The sequence below is a fragment of the Gigantopelta aegis genome, chromosome 8, assembly GCF_016097555.1.
Source record: "Gigantopelta aegis isolate Gae_Host chromosome 8, Gae_host_genome, whole genome shotgun sequence".
Lineage (NCBI taxonomy): Eukaryota > Metazoa > Mollusca > Gastropoda > Neomphalida > Peltospiridae > Gigantopelta > Gigantopelta aegis.
The window spans coordinates 74,995,620-75,020,214 of record NC_054706.1 but is presented as its reverse complement, the minus strand read 5'-3'; the positions used below and the strand labels follow the sequence as shown (position 1 = coordinate 75,020,214).

The 24,595-nt window shown below is 36.1% G+C and overlaps 2 protein-coding genes across 4 annotated transcripts; one reads left to right on the top strand and one right to left on the bottom strand.

Annotated features, from left to right (window-relative positions):
* Window positions 1-1,945: 1,945 nt before the first annotated feature.
* On the bottom strand, window positions 1,946-22,860 carry LOC121378643 (progestin and adipoQ receptor family member 3-like). Of its 3 annotated transcripts, none has more exons than XM_041506910.1 (7): window positions 22,727-22,860; window positions 13,971-14,270; window positions 13,318-13,480; window positions 9,417-9,569; window positions 7,655-7,852; window positions 6,975-7,065; window positions 1,946-4,760 (listed from the first exon to the last, which is right to left on the bottom strand). In XM_041506910.1, the coding sequence occupies exons 2-7, from the start codon at window positions 14,246-14,248 to the stop codon at window positions 4,633-4,635; spliced, it is 1,011 nt and encodes a 336-aa protein (XP_041362844.1). In that variant the 5' UTR covers window positions 14,249-14,270; window positions 22,727-22,860; the 3' UTR covers window positions 1,946-4,632. The 3 variants fall into 3 exon arrangements, with proteins under 3 accessions (XP_041362844.1, XP_041362846.1, XP_041362845.1); XM_041506912.1 differs by having other exon boundaries at window positions 7,655-7,789; XM_041506911.1 differs by lacking the exon at window positions 22,727-22,860 and adding an exon at window positions 17,933-18,034.
* Window positions 17,935-19,190, top strand: LOC121378642 (palmitoyltransferase ZDHHC1-like). Its single transcript, XM_041506909.1, has one exon. It carries the CDS (start codon window positions 17,954-17,956, stop codon window positions 19,037-19,039), a length of 1,086 nt encoding a protein of 361 aa, XP_041362843.1. The 5' UTR covers window positions 17,935-17,953; the 3' UTR covers window positions 19,040-19,190.
* Window positions 22,861-24,595: the final 1,735 nt, after the last annotated feature.

Sequence of the window (24,595 nt, the reverse complement as noted above, 5' to 3'; positions counted from 1 at the left end):
TGGGAAGACTGAAGTACTCATTTAAAGTGTAGGGTGGGTGTAGCTTGTGAAAAGTTCTCATTTGAAGGTGTGGCTCTGCATGAAAGTACTCATTTGAAGTGTAGGCTGGGTGTAGCTGTGGAAAGCACTCACCTGAAGTGTAGGTACGGTGTAGCTTGATGGGAAAGTATTCATTTGAAGTGTAGGAAAGGTACTCTGTTGAAATCATGAAGTCTCTGTGTCATGCTCGGAGGAACAAATAGGGTTTTTCCATTACAGGGCTCACATACTGAATCCACACGTTCTGCCATATGCAAGTGCTTTAGATCCTGGTTTCATCCTCATGGATGTCAAAATATGTTCATACCATACTAGTCGATAATGTTTGAACTGTAGAGAGAGGGTTGGGGGTGTTGCTCGGTGGAAAGTACTTGTGATCTGAAGTGTAGGTAGGGTGTAGCTTGATGTGAAAGTACTCATTTGAAATGTAGGCTGGGATGTAACTCGTTGAAAAAGTACTAATTTTAAGTGTAGAGAGGGGTATAGCTCATAAATAATGTGTACATTTGAAGTGTAGGGATGGGTGTAGTTCATTAAATGTAAGAAGGGATGTAGCCAAGTGGGTCGCAAGACTTGTCCTGTTTGATGGATATATCCATTATAGGTGTTTTCCCCATTCCAGTGTTTGATGTTTGGTATATCTGGGGCTGTGGCATATGCTATTATTCTTTGAGGGGAAGTGTATGAAAATATACCCTGCTGCTAATTGTTAGGACCATATGTGTAGTTACCATGTGTGTTGAGACACCTAACAGCCATAGTTTAAAATGTGCTGGGTGTCGTTAAACATTCCTTTACTAGCACAAAAGATAACCCCGACTAGTTCATGTTTACCTAATGAGATAACCGAGTTTATATTTAGTCTTTTAGCCACGTAGGAACCACCATTATGTCCTTTGTGTGACATCACAAAACAACTATGCTGCACATGTTCACTATCTTACCAAAAAGAGATACAGCAGATGTTTATTACAAGTATGGAATTTTTAGGTTATTTATAGGTGATCTGTATTGTGAAAAATATTGTGGATGAGATTCAGTACATGTTATATACACCATGATTGTATTAAGTATGTGTGTATTTCACTATCAGGTATACATATTACAGACGTAACACCTAGTGCAACTTGGCTGTAGTGATATGAGGTGTGATGATATTCATTAATGGCTGTGAAATGATGCTTTATTACAAGATCTCTGTAAATACTTAATAAGAACAAAATTTTATGAGGTGCAAGTTGTCGTAACTTACAGTAAACTGTAAAATTACACACTTGGTGTAGTCAGTAAGATGGGTATAATTAAATACACTGGAAAATGTTTTTCCATCATTAAAATATACAATGAAGCTGAAAGCTGTGTTCTGTGTTTTATTTATATAGTCCATCTCTTCTGTTTGGAGACAAAAATATTTCGAAGGTTTTTGTCAAAATCATCCGTGCCTGGCTTGTGTACAAGGCATAATGCTTAATCAATAGAATATGTTATTGGTTTGTCCTGCTTCAGGGCTATCGGACCACATCTACATTAAGTCAGGTCAAATATTAGTATTTTATGATGATTAATATTTCTTATATATATTTTTTAATATATTATTAAACCTTATGGCTTGGTGTCTTTAACCAAGTTTAGCTTAGTCGCTCAAGTGCCTGCCTGAGGTGTTCGCGTTGCAGAATCGAACCACCTCGGTGGATCCATTCAGCTGATTGGGGTTTTCTCTTTCCAAACTAGTGCCGTGGTATGTGCTTTCCTGTCTGGGAAAGTGCTTATAAAATGTAGCAGGTTTCCTCCGATATACAATAGCCGATGATTAATAAATCAATGTGCTCTAGTGGAGTTGTTAAAACAAACTTTAATTGAGTTAAAAACAGCTGCTAATTTTAGCAAAAACAAGCTCACAATATCAAACATAAGAAAAGTAATTTATTATGTAAATATTTCCCTATCAAATCTATTAAATAAGATAAATGTCACAGAAATTGTACTTGCATATAAATAAGTGCATGTGAGGAGTTATGAATGCCAGAATGTAGTTTGCCCATAAAGGCTAATAATACTGAACTCCTTGAACTGTATATTTAATTACAAAACATAACAATATTTTTTAAAACACTAATATATACCCAACATAATTAACGGCCAGTCGATATGTTCTGCCTTTTTCTGTATGTGGTGAGATGGTGCACACAAAAGATACCTTGCTAGTAAATGCATCAGGTTTTCTCTCTAAAACTGTCTGGTACACATAAAAGATACCTTGCTGGTAAAATATATCGGGTTTCCCCACTAAAACTGTCTCGTGCACACAAAAGATACCTTGTTAATAAATATAATATTTAATAATAATATATCTTAAAATGTATCCTTCTAGAAGTGTACATGACACCCACATGTACTCCATAATGCCCCCTTTATGTAAAACTAGCAAAAACTGGTGAAAACATCTACTGGTCTCGATTACTTTTGTCGAATATTTGAAAAAATCACTCACCATACCACGCACTGACAATAAACCACAAAACTAAAATAAATACTAGTATGATCATTGTAAAACACTCCTTGTAATGTTTTGTTTTTAGTTCACAGAAGTAGATGAGCAGAGTTTGTGACCTGGATTATACAGTTAAGACACAACACACACTGAAGCTGGGTCTTGGTCTGGCAAGTGTGGCAAAGAGACTGTGTCTGGTGTATTTTGACACCTAAGTCTGTAAATGTTGTGCTGTCAAAATACCATGAAACCTGTTTAAACCGGATCACACCGGGGACCTAATATTGATCTCATTTAGACAGGATCCAGTGTTTAGAGTCGTGTTTTACAATAAATTAGAACATTCTGAACCATGAAACTTGGCCTGTTTTGACAGGATTCCCGTTTGTTCAGGGTCCCGATTAAACCGGTTTCACTATACATGTGTATATATATATATATTAAATGTGTTCATATCTTTAGAATATAGTTCCTTCTGTAAACACCAACAGTAATTATGAGAATTCCACATTTATTAATATACACCTTTTCTGTTTTGTATTAAGAAGAATTAAAAAGGAAGGTTCAAACTTTGTGCATCTGGTTGTGTATAAGTATAGTAGTGCATCTTCTCTTTCATCTTTTGCCAGATCTGTAGTTTGCACCACCATATATGCAGTGTGTTTTGTCTTATTTGATTCAGTCCCGTTTCTTTTTCGACTGGTAACACACTCACCAGACCCAGACTCCACTTTGGGGTATATTGGATTCAAAAAGAAACATTTATCACAGGATTCTGATAAAACAAAATTCCAGTCTTAATTTTGAATCAGTATTAAAAAGGACCACCACAATTTTAATTAATAATTATCACAAAGTTTTTATTAAGTAGGTGACAATTCCACATAGCCTCACATCCTATAATCTCAGTGCAGTCATGCCATAAATATTAAGTGCACAGCATATCAAATGTATATAGTCATGTAAATCGTACTTGCATGGCTCGTGTAACAGATCTTTTTATAAGCCTGGATAAACTTGGGTCAGAATGGAATTATTTTGTAAAAATTTGTCTTACCATGACAAACTCGTCTGACATTCTCTTAAAATGTTGGCCTACATCCGTCTACATGAGGTGTTTTTTTTTACCCTGTTTAAACACTTACAGAGTAAAAAATGTGGAACTAAATTGCAGAGCTAAATTTTAACCTGGGTTAACTTTAAATTCCATTTTTACATTCTCATATAGATGGATAACCCGGATTAAATCATGGTGTTTTGACTTCATCATAGAGGTCATGGCGGTTGTCTACTGAAATCCATATATAATATAAATAATATGTTAGAACCTTGTAAAAACTAAAAATCTAAAAGATAAAAAAAAAAAAAAGTAAGGTGATAAAAGATATGAATCAAACAGAACAAGGTAGGAATGTATATAGTTTTTTTGTTTTTATATGGTTTTCTTCTGTCGGAAACGGGGTATTGCTAATACATCAAACAGTTTTAACATTCCATGACGTCACAGACCAGAAACACTAACCCATGTTATTTTCTATATGCCATGTAGACAGAATGACAAATATTTAACCTGGGTTAAGACTCCTCCCCGCAGATACAGTTTTAGAGAAGTAAAAATCAACAATGGACTAATTTAGCTCTACTTTCTACCCATAGCCGGCAATCTTGGTTTAGTCTGTGACAGTATTATAGACACTACTTCTAGTATTGTCTATATAATCATAAATTGATATTTATTGCTATAAATTAAATTAATATTTACACTTGGTGAAAAAAGTTTAAACATCTATAATATTTAATATTGTAGTAATGTTGATTGTAATTTTTATCAGTAAATAAAATTTGTATAAAAAATCATAAAAGATGTAAAAAAATATGTAGCATTGCTTTAACAACTAGCAAACATGTCTTGCATAATAACAAAATCATAGCAGTGTGCAGAATGTTTCAGTATATCATGGACCACAAGACTGGTTTTTATTTATGACACTGATTGGGCATACTACCCATGGTGCTGGTCGAACAATCTATCCATTGCACTGATTGGATGTCCTATTCATGACACTGATTGGATGTCCTATTCATGACACTGATTGGATGTCCTATTCATGACACTGATTGGATGTTCTAAACAACATGATCTCTTCTCCAGCTTTAGTCCACCAGGCAAATGCTATGACTATGATCACATGCCAGCACTGATGACTTGATCCTAGGAAGTCAAACGTGCCTAAAAGTGAATCAAAACAAGGAGAATTAGAATATTATTTATATGGATAATAGTATACTCTTCAAAAAAAGAAACGCAAAAGGGTACAAATGGGTTATAACTCCGATTTTATGTTTCCTACCGGTTCATGCTTTGTGAATATAAGGTCATTGCATGTCCCAAACACATTCCCACGGTTACATTCGATAAAACGCAGCTACTGTACAATAAAGTTCCAAAATGTGAATATTCGCAAAAACGCAGCCACGTGCAAACCATGTCACCACTGCACGTGCGTTGTCTGCACGTGCAACATGAACACCGACAGTATAAAAGTGCAGGGTGTTCACTTGCCTGGCCTCTGTATCTGGCCGACAGTTGACAATCCAGGACATGCCACGTCTCAGTGAACCGCAGAGAAACAATGCCATCGGCCGACTAGATGCAGGCGAATCCAGAACGGCCGTTGCCAGGGCATTCCATGTGTCCCCAAGCACCATCTCCAGACTGTGGGACCGTTACCAGCAACATGGATCAACACGTGACCTCCCTAGATCCGGTCGACCACGGGTCACTACCCCCGGGCAGGACCGCTACATCTGGGTACGCCACCTTCGGGAACGATTGACTACTGCCACCTCCACAACCGCAGCAATACCAGGTTTGCGCAGGATATCCGACCAGACCGTACGGAACCGCCTACGTGAGGTAGGAATTCGTGCCAGACGTCCAGTTCGAGGTGTCATCTTAACACCACAACACCGTCGACTCCGACTGCAGTGGTGCCAGATTCATCGACAATGGCCTCAACTGCGATGGAGACAGGTGTGGTTCAGTGACGAGTCCCGATTTCTGCTCCGACGTCATGATGGAAGATGTCGCGTGTATAGGCGTCGTGGTGAACGTTATGCGGCAAACTGCGTGCAGGAAGTGGACAGATTCGGCGGGGGTAGTGTCATGGTGTGGGCAGCCATCTCACACACTGGCAGAACTGACCTGGTCCACGTGCAGGGCAACCTGAATGCACAGGGCTACATTGACCAGATCTTCCGGCCACACATCGTTCCAGTTATGGCCAACGCCAACGCAGTGTTCCAACATGACAACGCCAGGCCTCACACAGCACGTCTCACAACGGCTTTCCTACAGAACAACAACATTAATGTCCTTCCTTGGCCATCGATATCACCGGATTTGAACCCAATTGAGCATCTATAGGACGAGTTGGACCGACGCCTCCGACAGCGACAACCACAGCCCCAGACTCTGCCCGAGCTGGCAGCAGCCTTGCAGGCCGAGTGGGCCACCATCCCCCGGGACGTCATCCGTACTCTGGTTGCTTCAATGGGCAGGCGGTGCCAGGCAGTTGTCAACACACGCGGAGGCCACACCCGGTATTGACTCCAGATGACCTTGACCTTGGTGGTGTGTCCTATCACTTACTCACAATGGACTAGAGTGAATTGTGAACAATCCTGCAACATTTGGTAATTATCGGACTCACCATTCAATAATTAAATCAATTCTCCAAATGTTACGACAATGTGGTTTTGCGTTTCTTCTTTTGAAGAGTATATATATTGATAATACATTCATTTGTTTGCATCGGGTTACTGATGCAGATTGGACGTAATATACAATGTAGGTTAAAATCGCAAAAACAAAATGTCTCCGTTTAGTACTGATAGCCTTGAGTGAAAAAGAATTATCAGAATGTCTGCCTATAGTCGGTCATTGGTTTGTGTGGGATCAATCATAGGAGCCAATGAATGGGAGGCGAGTGCTCTACCACTGAGCTACATTCCGACTCCTGTGATCTAGATCAGTTAGTAGAGCACTCGCACGAGGTGCTTGTGTTGATGGATCAAATCCCCTTGGTGGACCCATTCTCAAAGGTTTTACTGTACCAACAAGTGCCCCACAACTGGTATATCAAAGGCTATGGTATGTGACGTTCTGTCTGTGGAAACATGCATATAAAAGATTCCTTGCTGCTAATGGAAAACTAGCAGATTTCTCCTAAAGACTACATGTCATTGTCAGAATTACCAAATATTTGACAGGCAATAGCCGATGACTAATTAATCAATGTGCTCTAGAGGTGTCGTTAAACAAAATAAACTTTAACCTTCAGTTAATACAAATGTATTTAAAAGTCTTCAATCATGCTGCAAATTAATAACACATCTCTTGATTTAAGTATTGATGCCATGTAACAGATTTCTGTACAAATACCTGGAAACATTCTTTCAGGAAATTTTGTTATATAAAATGCAAAGGCCAGCATTCCTAACAAATACATGGTGGTCACCTTTGGCACAAAGATCTGAAAATACAATAAATGGAACATTATTGTTACTTCCAAAACACTTTCCAATTTCATTTTGTTTTCAGCCAAACTCAAATTGCTTATAAACATCCTTTTTAGTGGAAGCTAGGATGGGGTATAAATGCAGGGCTCGAAACAGGAAGTAAAAGATGGCCTACTGCTATTTCTTTTTAAAAGCAGCCCAATAGAAGAAATATGGTCTGCTGGAAATAAAGACTGCACAGGGTGAGTGGAGGGTTTGAGAAAGTGTGTAGAAAATTAGGACCTATGAGATGTATTGTAGAGCATTATATAATTAAAATGTAACACAATTACAAGCTCAGCCTCAGCTAAATAGAAGATGAGATAATCGTACATACACCTGACACTTGAGAAATGACCTGTGATTTTTTCAGTAAGTTTAGCAGCTGAATTTTTATTTGACATGTTAGAAAAATGGACTGTTTTTCTTTGCAGGCGGCTATTTCAAGCCATGGAATGTGATGAGGAAGGGACTGTTGTACACTGTTGGAATGTGTTGTGAAAAGAAGGATATTCACTAGATGTGTGATAAGCTGGGATGGCTCCAGAGTAGGTGGACACTGACCTGAACTATCCTGGAGGACCAGCCTCCGTTGAGGTAGATCCAGTGAGCCGTGGGGATCAGTCCGTACCCGACAAGGGAGCAGTATAACAACATCCGTATGTGGAACCACCGGTGGGTGAAGAATCTTGGGTGTAGCTGGAGACACAACACGGCAGTACTCAGAACAAATACCGATAGCAAATAAATATCACGCCATATCTGAAAAACCCCATACAAAACATTGTTTCAAATGAACTAATAATCAGTCTACAATGACACTATAGTACAGGGCTAGCTCTGGCACTCGCCAAATTCGCCAATTATGAATTTTGAAAGTAGTTGGGGAATTTTATTTTAATATGGCAAAATAATTTCATGTAAAATTTGTTTTTTAAAGATAACTGTTGATTTCTGCAATTTTCGAAGGTTAAGAGACAATTTGGCAAAATGTGTTGTTCACCCAGAGCTAGCCCTGTAATACACTAAAAACTTAATTTAAGAACCCCAAACCCCACCCCGATTTTTTTCAACCATGACTGTCTAACAAAATGTTCTTACTCATGTCTAGTTTGAAATATGATGGGGGGGGGGAATCATGTTATTCCAAACATGAGTCCACTTACTAATAAAACCCCACAAATAATGAATGCAGGGCTCGAAATGCAGTGTTAGTACATGCACCGGTGCATGCTGATTTTTGCGTGTGCATGTAACTTTTAAAACTGGGTGCACGCGGTGCATGCTAATATTTTTCAAGTACTGTGTATTGTGTATACTAGTATCCTGTTGTCTACCAGATTCAGACTCAAGTTGTTGAATTTTGCGTATGCATTTCGTAATCTGTTCGCCACATGAAAACGATAACTTTTATCTTATGGGCGCATCCATTTTGTATCCCATAATCCTACTTACAACAATGGTTGTTTGGTCATTTCCGTGAAATATATTTGCAAAAATTGCCGGCAATATCTCGGTTATATCCGTGAATAGTATTAGGGAAGGTGGTTGAGACCGACTTTGGGGTATCCACGTGCATAACACAGTTGTCGTCACTGACAAATTGAACTCCGCCAGATCTGATACAAAGTACCTTAACTGCCTTGAACATTTTCGACCTCAGGTATGGGCACTTGATCAGATGATTGCGAACGTGCAGGTGCGTTACTGGCGTAGTTGACTTGAAGTCAGCCAGTGATTATTTCAATCACAACTTCGCGTCAAATTCCGTAGGCTAATTTATATTATACCAACAGATCTTATCGAGTTAAAAAGTTGATAACTTGCTTAATACAAAACACAAATATTCGTACGTTTTTGTAATAAGCCTATTATAGATTTCTGTAAGGCGTTTACGTTGGGTGAAATTTTCTAATTTGATCAAGAATCAGTAATAAACGCAGTTGTATAACGTTCCGGTACTGTTAATAAATAAATATAAGTATTGCCGAATAATTCCGAATAGCTTCGTATAAAAAAAAATCAACACTGTAATCAAGGTAATTAAAATAGTATTTTCCTCATTGTTAACAGAATTTACCTTATTTTTGGTGCATGCAGAATTTTAATGGTGCATGTAAAAAAATTCAGCATGCACCTGGTGCATGTAGATTTTTTTTTTCATTTCTAGCCCTGGAATGCAATGTTCAATATTTTAGCTGCATAATTCTACAATCAGGTATAACTGACCAATTCTGTCACAAAACGTTTATTGTAATCTCATAAATGACCGGGACAAAATAGAATGTGTATTGTATGGCAAATAAAACTGTTACTGAATACTTACAGATAAACAATAGAATGCGTAATGCACAGCTGGGAGGTAACATCCTATGATACCGATGGAAATTCCTGTCAGATCGACGGCCAGCCACCGTTTACTAGCTCGCTCAGAGTGACAGCAGAATATATGGAAACCAGTGGAACACAGCATACAGAACTGAAACAAAGTGAAACACAGCATACAGAAATGAAACAAAGTGAAACAGCATATAGAACTGAAACAAAATAAAATATAGCATACATAACAGAAACAAAGTGAAACATAACTTACAGAATTAACACAAAGTGAAACAGCATACAAAACTGAAACACTACATGCATAATAGAAACAAAGTGAAACATGTACAGCATTAGAAATACAAAGTGAAACATGTACAGCATGCAGACTAGAAACAAAGAAAAACAGTAAACAAAAGAAATAAAATGAATCAGCATGTACAACAGAAACATAATGAAACACAGCAACAGAACAGAACATAGTAAAACACAGCATGCAGAAAAGAAACTAAAAAAGAAGTGAAACACAATGCACAATGGAAACAAAGTGGAAGACGACGGCAAACAGAACTGAAACAAAGTGAAATAGCATGCACAACTGAAACACACCAAACAGAATAGAAAGAAAGTGAAACACGCCAACAAGAATAGAAAGAAAGTGAAACACAGCATGCAGAATAGAAACCAAGTGAAACACAGCATGCAGAATAGAAAGTGAAACACACCATACAGAACAGAAAGAAAAGTGAAACACACCATGCAGAACAGAAACAAAGTAAAACACAGCAACAGAACAGAAACACAGCAACAGAACAGAAACAAAGTAAAACACAGCAACAGAACAGAAACACAGTATACAGAACAGAAACACAGCAACAGAACAGAAACACAGTATACAGAACAGAAACACAGCAACAGAACAGAAACACAGTATACAGAACAGAAACACAGCAACAGAACAGAAACAAAGTAAAACACAGCAACAGAACAGAAACAAAGTAAAACACAGCAACAGAACAGAAACACAGTATACAGAATAGAAACACAGTAAAACACAGCAACAGAACAGAAACAGTATACAGAATAGAAACAAAGTAAAACACAGCATACAGAATAGAAACAAAGTAAAACACAGCAACAGAACAGAAACAAAGTAAAACACAGCAACAGAACAGAAACACAGTATACAGAATAGAAACACAGCAACAGAACAGAAACACAGTATACAGAATAGAAACAAAGTAAAACACAGCAACAGAACAGAAACACAGCATACAGAATAGAAATAAAGTAAAACACAGCAACAGAACAGAAACACAGCATACAGAATAGAAACAAAGTGAAACACAGCAACAGAACAGAAACACAGTATACAGAATAGAAACAAAGTAAAACACAGCAACAGAACAGAAACACAGTATACAGAATAGAAATAAAGTAAAACACAGCAACAGAACAGAAACACAGCATACAGAATAGAAATAAAGTAAAACATAGCAACAGAACAGAAACACAGCATACAGAATAGAAACACAGCAACAGAACAGAAACACAGCATACAGAATAGAAACAAACTAAAACACAGCAACAGAACAGAAACACAGCAACAGAACAGAAACACAGCATACAGAATAGAAACAAAGTAAAACACAGCAACAAAACAGAAACACAGCATACAGAATAGAAATAAAGTAAAACACAGCAACAGAACAGAAACACAGTATACAGAATAGAAACACAGCAACAGAACAGAAACACAGCATGCAGAATAGAAACAAAGTGAAACACAGCAACAGAACAGAAACACAGCATGCAGAATAGAAACAAAGTGAAACACAGCAACAGAACAGAAACACAGCATGCAAATAGAAACAAAGTGAAACACAGCAACAGAACAGAAACACAGAATGCAGAATAGAAACAAAGTGAAACACAGCAACAGAACAGAAACACAGCATACAGAATAGAAACACAGCATACAGAATAGAAACAAAGTGAAAGAGAAAACAGAAAAAAAGAAGTGAAACACAATGTACAATGGAAACAAAGTGGAAGACAGCAAACAGAACTGGAACAAAGTGAAACAGCATGCACAAATGAAATAAAATAAAACATACCATGCAGAATAGAAAGAAAGTGAAACACACAATGCAGAATAGAAAGAAAGTGAAACGCAGTATGCAGAATACACACAAAGCTAAACAGTAACCAGAACTGAAACAAAGTGAAACACAGCATGCAGAATAGAAACAAAGTGAAACACACCATGCAGAATAGAAAAAAAGAGTGAAACACAGCATACAGAACTGAAACAAAGTGAAACATTGCATGCAGAATACAAAGTGAAACAGCACGCAGAACTGAATCAGAATGAAACAGCATGCAAACAAAGTGAAACACAGCATGTAGACCTGAAACATAGCATACAGAATTAACACAAAGTGAAACACAGCATGCAAACCTGAAACATAGCATACAGAATTAACACAAAGTGAAACACAGCATGCAGACCTGAAACACAACATACAGAATTAACACAAAGTGAAACAAAACAGGAAACACTTTCTAATACAAACAAAGTGAAACACATACAGCATGCACAATACAAAGTGAAACATGTACAGCATGCAGAATAGAAACAAAGTGAAACAAAAAACAGAAAAGAAATAAAGTGAAACAGTATGTACAATAGAAACAAAGTGAAACACAGCAAACAGAACTGAAACAAAGTGAAACACAGCATGCAGAACTAAACAAAGTGCTACACAGAATGCAGAACTGAAACACAACATGCAGAACTGAAACAAAATGAAACACAACATGCAGAATAAAAACAACATGAAACAGCATACAGAACTGAAAGAATGTGAAAATAAAAATGAAGCAAAACACAACATACAGAAAATAAACAAAGTGAAACACTGCATGCAGAATAGAAACAAAGTGAAACATAGCAAACAGGATACAAAGTGAAACACGTACAACATGCAGAATACAAAGTGAAACACGTACAACATGCAGAATACAAAAAAAGTGAAACAGCAAAGACAATTATAATAGAAACAAAGTAAAACACATCATGCAGAACTTAAACAAAGTAAAACACAGCAAGCAGAAGAAGTGATACAGAAGACATAACCAAAACAAAGTGAAACAGCAAACATAACTGCAACAAAGTGAAACACAGCATGCAAACTGAAACAAAGTGTAATACAGCAAACAACACTGAAACGAAGTGAAATACAGCATGCATAACTGAAACAAAATAAAACAGCATACAGAAATGAAACTCAATATATATAACTGAAACAAAGTGGAACACACCATATAAAACTGAAACAAAGTAGAATCATGAACATAAAATATATTTTTAAAATACATCATTAATGATCACAAATTGGTTTTATCAACATTAAGATTGCAGAAAATAATAATACTTTAAAAAGAAATGCAAATATGCATGTGTAGACTTTATTAATAAATGAACTGTTTTGTTTTTGTTTTCATACATCCATGCTTTCAGGATTTAGACTGAAGCCCATAAAATATTAGTCATTTGGCAAATAAAAAAAGAAATATGTCAAACAGCTAAAATGGCTGTACATCTATAAATGACCGACCATTTTCAAATTAGCTTTTGGCCAATAAGTAATGAAATATATCTGCCAAATTCAACTTTAATTTGCATATGTCGATTTGGCGAGCGATTGCTTAAACCCTGTGCTTTACATACACTGATCCTACAGACCAGGGCCTTGTTCTACAAAGTGCTCTTAGTGCCAAGATCACCTTAAGCACATAAGGCAGTTATGCAACTGAAATGATCTTAGTGCTAATATCGCTTTGTGGAACTGGCCCCAGCTATGTATATATTTAAGATAGATGGTACATGTGTGATGAAGTCGTACTTGATAACAAAGCAGGCCGATCGTGACGATCATGTGGTCTGCTAGCGTGCCGTTGTATCTGGGGATGACGATGAGGTTGTCGTACAGAGTGATGAGAAGAAAAATAAAAAATCCTCCAAAGTGAGTCCAGATGTTCACTGTCTCATTGGACCACACAAACAAACTAAAAAACACAAACACACGCAGTCATGTAGTTGTAACAAACTTTATAAACATGCATAGTTTTAACATTGTTTATAAACATTTACTTTTAACATGTTTTAAATAAAGTAAAAAGAAAGAATGCATACCCATGCACATACAAATAAATATACATATATATACTGATATGTATTTTAGAATGGTTTTAATTGCCTATAAACAGACTTTAGTAACAACACTTAACTGAACAATTAAATTTATAGTGTAAACATTAATAAATGCTCTGAAAAAGGTTTATAACATGTATATATTCTTAATTTAAAGAATGTTTTGATTATACATTTCGATAATTCGTACAGACTACAGTCATTTACATGTTGTATGTACATTAAGATAATTAATTAACCTTCAGAACTGTGACACAATTCTAAAAATGCATAGTGAACCATTTCACTTTTATCAACAAATCCATTTCCTTTTTCTCCTAATTCTATCAATACCTCCCATATTACCTTTTTAAACAGAGGCTGAAAGGCAAGAAGACTCTGTAGCCTTTCACAACAAAAGGATTTCCCTGCATGAAGTCTGGAATCTCATGATACTTGAAGAGTGGAATGTCCTTCACAGTCGCATCACACAGTCCAGTACTACACGTACTGTCGAGAGGGCGATCGATCTCAAGGTCAAGGACATGGTATGCATCATCAGCGTACTGGTTCCCAGTCGACACTAGTCTGTTCTTAACAGTGTCCAACCCACTGATGACAACACCACCTTCAGAAGACATCATTCCACACCTCCACACCTAAAAACTATTAAAAATATTATATAATTAGTGATTTGTGTTACTTTTTTCACTTCATTATCAAACAAGTGTATAAAATTTGTACTACACAGAATTTTTTAAAATTTTATTTTGATAAGCAAACAGATTGAAAATTGATTAACAACTACTATTTATAATTTAATGTTTAGAATTGAGTAGCAATCTCTAAAACTTGCACAGCAAATCGCTATGTGATGCTGAACAAAATGTTTCCTGTAAGCTACTGTTATCATCCAGATTTAAGATGATTGCATGGAGTTTTGAAAACTGGAATTTTTGCATTATAAAATGCTAATAACAGTTATAGCCTACAGTTTGTGGCAAAAAGTATGTACTAGACCTGTTTTTCCTTGACTTGCAACTTTATACAAGCAGGGGACAATATTTCGAAATCTGAGGGAACCAGTCGGTTCACTTGGTTTTTACCTAGGTAACCAATTGTTCGGTTACGTGAATTATATCTGCGTAACCCGTAGGTTACCTGATCAGTTACTTCAAAATTACGTTGAAATTATATTTTAAATACATAGTTTTTAGCTATAAACATAAAGTTAAAACAAATACAAAAGAAAACATTTTACAAAAAAAAAATGTCTTTAATGCTTGCTAAAGTTAACAATATTATAAAAGAACTGAATATCAGCCCCACTACTGAAACAAAATACAGGGGTGTAGCGGGGATATTTGGGGGGCCTCCCCCTGTGAAAATTTTGAAAATCAGGACGCCTGTAGATGCAATATTAGCCTTTTCGGAGGCTTTTTTTTTTTTTTTTTTTTTTTTCCGAGTCAATTTTAAGAGGATATTTTATAGAATAATTACAGCCTCGACCTATTCCCGGATTTAGTTTTTGCATTACGCACATGTGTACTGTGCGTAATGGGCGCTACGCCTTTGAAATATATACATAATCATTTGGAGGGATTCCTTTTTGCGTTGGCTATGCTACTTTTACTTTATCGATGGTACTTCTATACTAGTGACATTCCAAATGTTTTAGTTTTTTTAAAGCTCATTATGCGATGTTAGTATTTTAAAAATTTTGTGACATTTTTGGCTTCCTGTTTACGTTTAAACTGTTTTTAACATATGCAAAATTATAGCCAATCCAATATTATATCTACATATATACCTTTACTCTCGAGTGCCTATTAAACATAGGGGCTGAATAAGCATAGGGTCTGGAAAATTTTCTAAAATCAATTAAAAGTAGGGTGTGGAATTAACATAGGGTGTGGAATTTTTTTTTAAAACCAATAAGAGTAGAGTGCGGAATTAGCATAGGGTCTGGGAATTTAGCTAAGCTGTAAAAATTTACTAGTAATGAAAACAATTTGGTTTGACGGAAAAATAAAAATAAGTGTTTTGGAAATATCAAAAATATACTATTGTTGTGTCAGTGTTCTCGCTGCTCCATTTAAGCAGGGCGGCCCGCCCTGCTATTGCATTTTGCCACCCTCCTTTCACGTTCTCCGCCCTCCTTTATTTTTCTGCGCCCCTCTTTATTTTCCAGCACCTATCTCCGCTATTTCCAAATGCACACTTATTTCCACACATAAAAAAAACAACAATCAGTCTGCCCACTGGACATCAAAGGAAACAAGCCGCGTTGTGTACCAAACAGCAACCGACGAAACATTTACGACGGTTACCGTAACATAATTTAATAGTATTTTTAACAGCCTCTATTTTGTCCTATACCTGTATCCATTTGTATGTTTAATACAAACACTTTTTGAGCAATGAAAACATTTTTATTTTTTTATGGATTCGGCAATCTCCGACTGGAAAACCCCCACTTATTTGGCTCCAAATTTGTCACGTGATCAGAACGGTCACTATATCTTTTGTTTCCACTAACTGTCGTCTGATATTTTGTCCTCAGTTACAGATATAATTGATTGTAACTGACGATTTTTACTTTCTGTCATTTGTCATTCTGTTTATTCAGCAGTTCTTATAACATATTGTACACTTTTCATTGGGGGGGGGGGGGGAGAGAGATATCACTGCTTATAAAATCAACAGAAATGGAGTGTTTGGCATTAAAATCATTCATCTTGGGTGCCAAATAATATATACACCGCCACTACAAAAATTAAACTACTTTTTATCAGTTGGCGATAATATTTGATCACAGCAATCGATTCATTCGATGAAGATGGGAATAAAAAATAAAAATTGGACATTAGGGGATCACACAAATGTCTTTTTTGTTTTTCGTGTATCTTGAAATCTTTATTAAAATAATAATATTAAAAATTTGATCAGTTCAGCAAAACCGGAACTGACAGTGAATATCAGACCGATAACATCTTCGGTTCAGTTAAAAAACGAGTCTGCTTATATTTCGTATAAACTTTTTGTAATCAAAATAAGGAGTTTGTCTTTCTACAAAGTCTATCAACACACAACAACATGGTAACCACCAAGATACCAAAACAATCAGGGTGGATGACAGCTCGCTAGATTCATCTCCTATATTTAACAGATGGTCAATTATAACAAAATGTAATCTCATCAACTTAATTTTTTACCTGTATCATTCTTTATTTTTAAAGCATAGATGGGGGACACTTATGATGCCAGGGGCTGGCATGCATAAATCTCAGCTGAAGATTCACAAACAACTGTGGTCATCGGCCATGCCAGCTGTTAGCGGAACGCGCCGGAACTGGAACGCGGTTAGGGGATTTTTCTCGCTAATTTCTAATAAACTCTATTTGCAAGTGAAAATAAAAAGGTTGAGTGGAATTTGTAATTAAAATGAGTGGAAGATGTAATGTTAAAAAATATATATAAAAAGAGGAAAGAATGTAGATAAAGTTTGGGCCAGTTCCCCTTATCCTAAAGGAACTGTACTTTATCTACTCTAGTATACATAGCTTAACAAAAAGTTATATTTACCTTTAAGAATTCGGTAACCCCGTCTTCAATGTTTGGTGATGGTGAAAAGATGAAGTGTTGAAGTGTAATTGATTAATTTATATAAAGTGCTTGCATGAACTATTGCATCAATTTACAGGCGAGCACTCAATCGAACACATCCTAGGAATTTACCCAACCGAATAAAACCGAACTGAGCCGAGCGATAAAAACAAAATGGCGGCCAACAATGTTCGGAAACGTGCGTTTACATTTTGTTGTAGAGTAACATACTTTGTTGTGCCGTAATGGTTCAAATGATCAATTAAGCATAAAAACAATAACATTTAATCTTTCTATTAAATGAAGTTATCAAAGTAACAACATATAATTATTTGCCAATTAAATTGTTTTATTGACTCTTAGTTATTGTAATAAATGCATATTCAGAGGCTTAAAATAACAAATTATTAAGGTTTGTGTGCTGTCAATTGTGACGTTACATCACATTGTTATAAGTGACGTCATATTGAGGTATGACGTAAGTTAGTTGATTAAAGTTTTAAACTTAAAACATTTCAAGTGTTGGCCGAGTATTTACAAACAAATGAAAACAACATAAATTTGACACAACAGTATATCGTTTGTCAAGACAAGACGTGTACCGTGCTTTAGAAGTTTAGTTTTGCAAATTACGAAGAGTAAAAGTTGTGCTATATTCGTGAGAAAGGAATATTGCGAAATATTTCCAAACTACCCAAGATAATCATCAGAGGGCTACATACCCTAAGTGAGTATTAGCAGAAATGGCTGTTATTCAGCCAGAGGAGACCAGCACTGAGTATGTCAGCTGTCAACGAAATGGATGGACAATTCCTCCAGATCTGTATCAACTCATTGCCTGGGCTGGTGAAATCTTTTTCATACTGATAAACTATGGAATGATTGTTCCTTCCCTTCCTGGAGAATTGCAAGCCGTATGTTACGTTGTGAACGGCTTGGCTACTGTGGCACACATCCTGTGTGTATTAATTACAACCTCCATCAACACAGTGCACGAGGCCGTGTTACAGAAACCAGTGCAACGGACGTTGGCCATCTTTGACAGGGAGAAATATGATCACGTCATCGAGGATCAGTACTGTCACCTCTGTGAAATCAATGTCGATGAGAAAACCAAACATTGCAGAGCCTGCAACAAATGCATTGCACACTTTGACCACCACTGTGAATGGCTCAACAACTGCATTGGCAGAAGAAATTATCGATGGTTCATAATGACACTCATAACTGGTGTGGTTTCATTTTCACTCATCCTATGCACATCCCTAGCCCAGTTCACCGGGTACTTCACTGATAGGATGAGTGGCAGAATTCTCCAACCATACCAAGGGAATGGATCCAACAATGCCGTCTTTTTTATTATTTGCCAACCCATACCAAACTGGCTCTGGATGACATTGCAGTCTATGATCATATTTTTCGGCATCACATGTGTCTCTTTAATGATTGCTCTCCTTGGCTTACATTGCTACACAGGTTATAAAAAGATCAGTACATTTCGTCTTATTATGCAAAAGCGAAAAGCCAAAGAAGAAGGATCCCAACAAGAGAGATCGAAACCGAAATGCCTTCTTTCAAGAAAAATCTGGGCCAACATTTTCAAAGTGAATCGTGTCGATCCTTTAAAAGAAACCATTCCAGATGTTGAAAATGGATTATTTTCAAGTATCAACAACGGAGAATCTCATGGACCATGTGTTGACCGCCATGAACAGTCAGAACTTCAAGGTTCAACATCCAGCCACCAGGCGTCTTCACAGTCTGTTGCGATCCATTCAGCAGATGCGAACACCAATATAGGACCACAGCATCTGGAACCCATTGCTTAAGTAGAGCCTTTGAAATCTGGACAGCCTCCCTGGACCTGACAGGAGTAGCTGCAAAGTTTGTGACGCGTTTAATGTCAAGTGTAGAATCCTTATCACTGAGTCTAATTCCTGCTACAGGCATACGTCTCTTTGGTCCTATCTTAATTTACAAATAATGATATTAGACTGAAAATAAAAGAAAACATAATTGTGTAAGTCCTGACAAACAGCACAAAAATACATAAAATTAGTAAATTAGTTTATTTTGGGAATGTATCCTCAAGGTTTTCTATTGGTCAAATACTGGGGCAACCCTCTCTATCATATGTCATTAATTGTTCACGTGGTGATGTGATTGGAATTATAATGACTGAGGTCACATTGCATTGCCATTTGATTATAAATAAAAACAATAAACACATTTTCAAAGATTTCAAATGGATTAAAAGTATTGCAAATGTTCACGGGATGTTGGATGGTGTAATAGTATGCTATAAAAATGGCCGACGTTCATATTATCACTAGTCGATGAATATATATTTACGTTCATTCACATGGTTATCGTCTATTGCGTTTCTGGAAGAAAGAATGTTCACCCTGTCGCGTATGTTCAAAATATGTTGGGAAAATCTATATATTATTCAGTTTAAACGAGTATGGTAATTAAATAAATACACTGGTCGAATACTGGGGTCTCTGCCCTATATAATAAGCAAGGTCGTTTAATATTTCCTATCGTTGTGACTGCTTCTCCTTTGAATTGCCGACATTCATCTTTGTTCTTACCCGATTCCGCACTTCGTACAATATTGTGTACGTCCGCGACGGTCATATATTTATACGATGTCAATGGTGTAGCCAGCATGGGCAGATTTCCCCCAGATTTATTTAATTTTTTTCCCATGACACTGATATTTATTTTACAGGTCTGGGTTTCCCTCAACGTTTTTTCCTCTCTGGCTACGCTCCAGGACGTTGTACTCAAATAGCACTAACTGTTTTATTTCCAATAATTTTATAAAATTATTCAAAATTTGCAAAAAGTAAAAGGACCATTGAATAATTACTCGTCCGTGTTTTTTCACCAACTGCGGTTGTGTGCTCAAAGTGATATTTTTTTTTATATACAAAACGACGTCACGTTTTTTCGAATAATGTTTGGTATGTCTATACCGTACATGTAGGTATTTTGCCTATTTTCGGGTGGTAACTTTAAATTAAGCAGCCAATAAACAAATTTAAAAAAAAAAAAAAAAGAAGAAAGAAAGAAACAGTAAATTACGTGACAAAAAGGTGGGTAATAAATTTCTTACCAGTTATTAGAGCTACAAAGCAGACCTACGTGCACAGTAAAACAGATCGACACGGTATATCTCTTAGAGTAGGCATACATGACAATAGCCCCTGTTTTTGAGAATTTGAGAGTCTGTGTATCAGATATGTATCAGACATAAACTAATGGTCACTTACTCTTATCTAAATCTATGTTCCTTACAGACAACCCATATTTTTAAGGGATGGGCACATATATTTAATAGGATGTTTACATCTATTCTATACAGGTATTTGAAATGTTATACTTTTAACAATGCTGACACCTGTTTCAAACCACGAGTATCCCCCAAACAATGACGTCAGATATGTTATAGTAATGTTATATACTCTTTATATAAGAATCAGAATAATTTATTTGCATAACGCTCGAATATGGGCAGAGCAAAAATAACAATATAATATACATTTATCTGCAGTAACAATAACATAAATATACATTAATTACATATGTAACTATAGTATTTGTATTAGGGAATTCTGTTTGGGGGTACCTGTGCTCCAAACCAGTTCGTTATTACAAATACCTGGACTGTTCAGGTAATCATCTGTTTATGAATTGGTATCAGGAAAACAGTTTTATTATAAATGTAATTCAGATCGGATGGCATAACATTTTCCGTCACTTTAGCAAAATACAGTCTTGTAACCACAGAGTAGACCATTCCGTTCAACAGGCGGCATACATACCTGGTTATTTGTTAGCGAAATGCTTCATTTTACACCACCAAGGTTACACTCAACTCCAAAACTCAACTAATTGTAATAATCTATTATTTGTCCACACTGATAAGTATCAGCCTTTCAAAAAAGTGTCAATAGAGATATATGTAGTTACCATTCATGAGCCAGTTGTTAATCGCCCATTATAAATTTAAAGCTATCTCCTATAGGTATGAGATCAAAGACAGATGACACCTACACAGTATTAAATGATGACTGTGAAGAGTGGGGCCTCATTAAGTCAATCGTCAAGAACGTGTACACATGCAGTTCTGTAAACAAATCTTAGATGTAAAACGAAGCACATCACACATGATAGTATATTATAAACTAGTCCGTTTCCCCCCTTATATAATGTATTATTTGACCACAAAAGTTGGCATTTTATTTGACAACTCGGGAAAATTATAAATTCCGTTTAAGATTTGCAATTCCGCGATTCCATGATCACGGAAAATCAGTACCCCTAATAGAGGCTATATGTAAGCATTTGATAAATTAAGAATTGTAATAAGCGTTGGGTGCCGAATTAGTGCTGGGGGTTACATTTTTTTTAGATGTAATTAAACATAGGGTGCTGAATAAGCGTAGACACAAGATTTTTTCACAAATTTAATAAACGTAGGTGTACGTTTATTTGGCACTCGAGAGTAAGAGATAAAATAGCAATAGATAATTTAGCCGTCCCTAGCGGTCTGAGCACATTTCTTTAAAAGTTTTTTAAAAGTTTAGACTGGTTGCAAGTCACAACTGTTGCAATATAATTTTGTTTACTGGTTTGCTGCGCATCAAGTATCTAAAATTCAGCCTAAAACATTTGTCGGAATACTAGTACTAGTAGTAGTATGTCTGGATGAATAAACTTCCTGTAATCGTGAAGTTTGCAAGTTTTAATTTCTGAACGTTTACAGGTCATGATGTAACCAATTTGCAGTTTGCGTAACCGCCACGCGAACTGAAAGGCGGTCCACGTGAAATATTGTGCCCTGTACAAGATAACAAATGTTGAGATAAGCTATAGTTTGACCCATCCTCCTACAAAAAAGTTTTTTTTTTAGTAAATAATTTCAGTTTGGTTTGACACAAAAATAAAAAGTAAGTGTTTTGAAAAATAAAATAAAATATATATATATATATATATTTATGTGTGCAATTTAGAAAATAACAGGCTCAGAAATAAATAATTTGTAGTAAATTACATACTCATAATGTTACATAGCATGAAAAGAAAGGCGTTCCCTGTGGTGTGGGAAAGAATCCCAGATACGGCCTAGTACTAGTTCATAAAAATAAACTCGAATGTAAATCACAATGTGCATTTACATTCGAGTTTATTTTTATTAACTAGGCCTAGTACTAGTAGTACTAGGTCACAGTAGGTGTATAGACAGTATACACACACAATTAATTACACATTATTAGCACAAAACGGCATCGTATCTTGATTTAATTACAAGTTTAGAATGTCCCCTTTTAAGTTTTACGTAATTAACATTTAATTTAATCTGAGGAAAATTAACCTGAACTATTTATAATAGCTGCAGATTCAATGGTATGGATTCTGATTATAGAAAGTTGTCACGTGAACAGAACACCGGTCAACTCACTACTGCAGCAGAACAAAAACAAAAAACGGATAAAAAATCTTATTACCCGCTGAAAAGCGCACTAATGCATCTAAGACGTTCTTATAGCATTAACCGCCTTCACTCATTTTTATGAATTGCTGATAGATATCCGTCGAATCATCGTTTTATATTTACATGACAACAAACAACCATTGGAAACCATCGTAGACTGGGACACTTACTAGAATTGTGAAGCGTAATATTTTCATAAAGAACTGTTGGACAGTGAAGGATGTGTTCGATTTGATGAGTCGGGGATTTACTCCAGGCGTAATATTAACGTTATTAATAGTCTAGTTAAAAGCTCGTTTTGTTTAACGACACGACTAGAACACATTGATTTATCAATCTTCGGCTATTGCATGTTAACTATTTGGTAATTTGATGTATAGTCTTAGAGAGGAAACCTGTTACATTTTTTCAATTAGTAGCAAGAGATATTTTATGTGCACCATCCCTCAAAAAGGATAATACATACTACGGCCTTTTATATACCAGTCGTGGTGCACTGACTGAAGGGGCCCACCGACGGAGGTTACAGTATATAGCACGGAGTCTAAATAGAACAAAGAAGAAGATTAGAGTATTTGCAACATTATTCGAAAAGATATATTTGGACAACGAAATGTATTGGAATCCTTTCGATTCCATCCAAAACTTATATTACTTTCTGTGTGATACTGACTTTTATTATAAATTTTAATTGTATATATCTGTGATATTTGGATTTTTTTTGCACAGTTCTTTACACTGTATTTTTATTTAATTCTTGAATTTGTATATTGATCATCATTTACGTTTTGCATTTACCATAGTTTGACGCCAAATAGTCGATGTATATTTTTCGTGCTGGGGTGTCGTTGAACATTCATTCATCCCTACTGAAAAAAACAGCAAGGGATCCTTTATATTATTTTGTACTTTTCCATAGACAAGAAAGTACATACATAAAATGACCTTAGATGTACCATTAATTTGCCATCATTGTAGCTCAAGCCAGCTCTCAACTACTGAGCTACATCCTGCCCCGTTATAAATATTGGTGTAGCTGGAGAAGAGGCAATGCACCCATCACACCTCTTCTTTTTCCCACCACCATTTATAGGTCTATTAACCTATTTTGTGATTACTAGTGTTCAACTTATGCAGATGTTTTAGATTAGACTTTTAATAATTATGCTATGGCGACATACAAATTATATGTGTGATGTCGTTAAAATTTGAGTCTATAGACTCTAAAATGTTACAAGTACAGGACTTGGTTATTGTTTTTATTGCCCCCCCCCCCCCCCCCCACACACACACTCCTGTTAGTTTAGATTGGGTACAGATGTGTGCACAAAGTGTAGTTTATTTAGTTTATTGTAGATGTCATAGTCCGTTTATTTCAAAATTGGCATAATTATATAACTCCATAATGAATAGTGTTAAACTCATGTAAAATCACATTGTTTTATACCTATACCAAGATGCCATATGTTTTGCAAAAAATCTCAGACTAAATAAAAAGGTATTCTCATCAAATTGCACAGGTTAAAAATCTCTGTTTTTGATATAGGGATGAAGGCAACTGATGGCACAGCCATGTAAGACCCTTTCTTTTAGTCTCCGTGTACTGCATTATCACTAGCTGTACTAACATTTTGTCTGCACTAATTTACTAAAAATGAGATTTAATCTATACAATTTGATAGTATATTGACAGAAATTTTTAATGTAAAAAATACTATGGGAGTTGGTACAGGTCTAAAAATGTATACATATATGCAATATGTCTTTTTATTCATTTATTCAACTTATTTCCATACTTTTATTGAATTAAAGTTCAAGCATGGTGTCCTGGGCGTACACATCAGCTACCTGGGCTGTCTGTCCAAGACAATGGGTTAGTGGT

Bases quoted from the DNA above. Each gene is read 5' to 3' on its own strand.
- LOC121378643 (XM_041506910.1), bottom strand. From the start codon at position 14,248: ATGATGTCTTCTGAAGGTGGTGTTGTCATCAGTGGGTTGGACACTGTT. The intron at 13,481-13,970 runs GTAATATGGGAG...TGTGTTTTTTAG, and splicing joins TTCAGCCTCTGTTTAAAAAG to TTTGTTTGTGTGGTCCAATG. The intron at 9,570-13,317 runs GTACGACTTCAT...ACTTTGTTTCAG, and splicing joins TCGGCCTGCTTTGTTATCAA to TTCTGTATGCTGTGTTCCAC.
- LOC121378642 (XM_041506909.1), top strand. From the start codon at position 17,954: ATGGCTGTTATTCAGCCAGAGGAGACCAGCACTGAGTATGTCAGCTGT.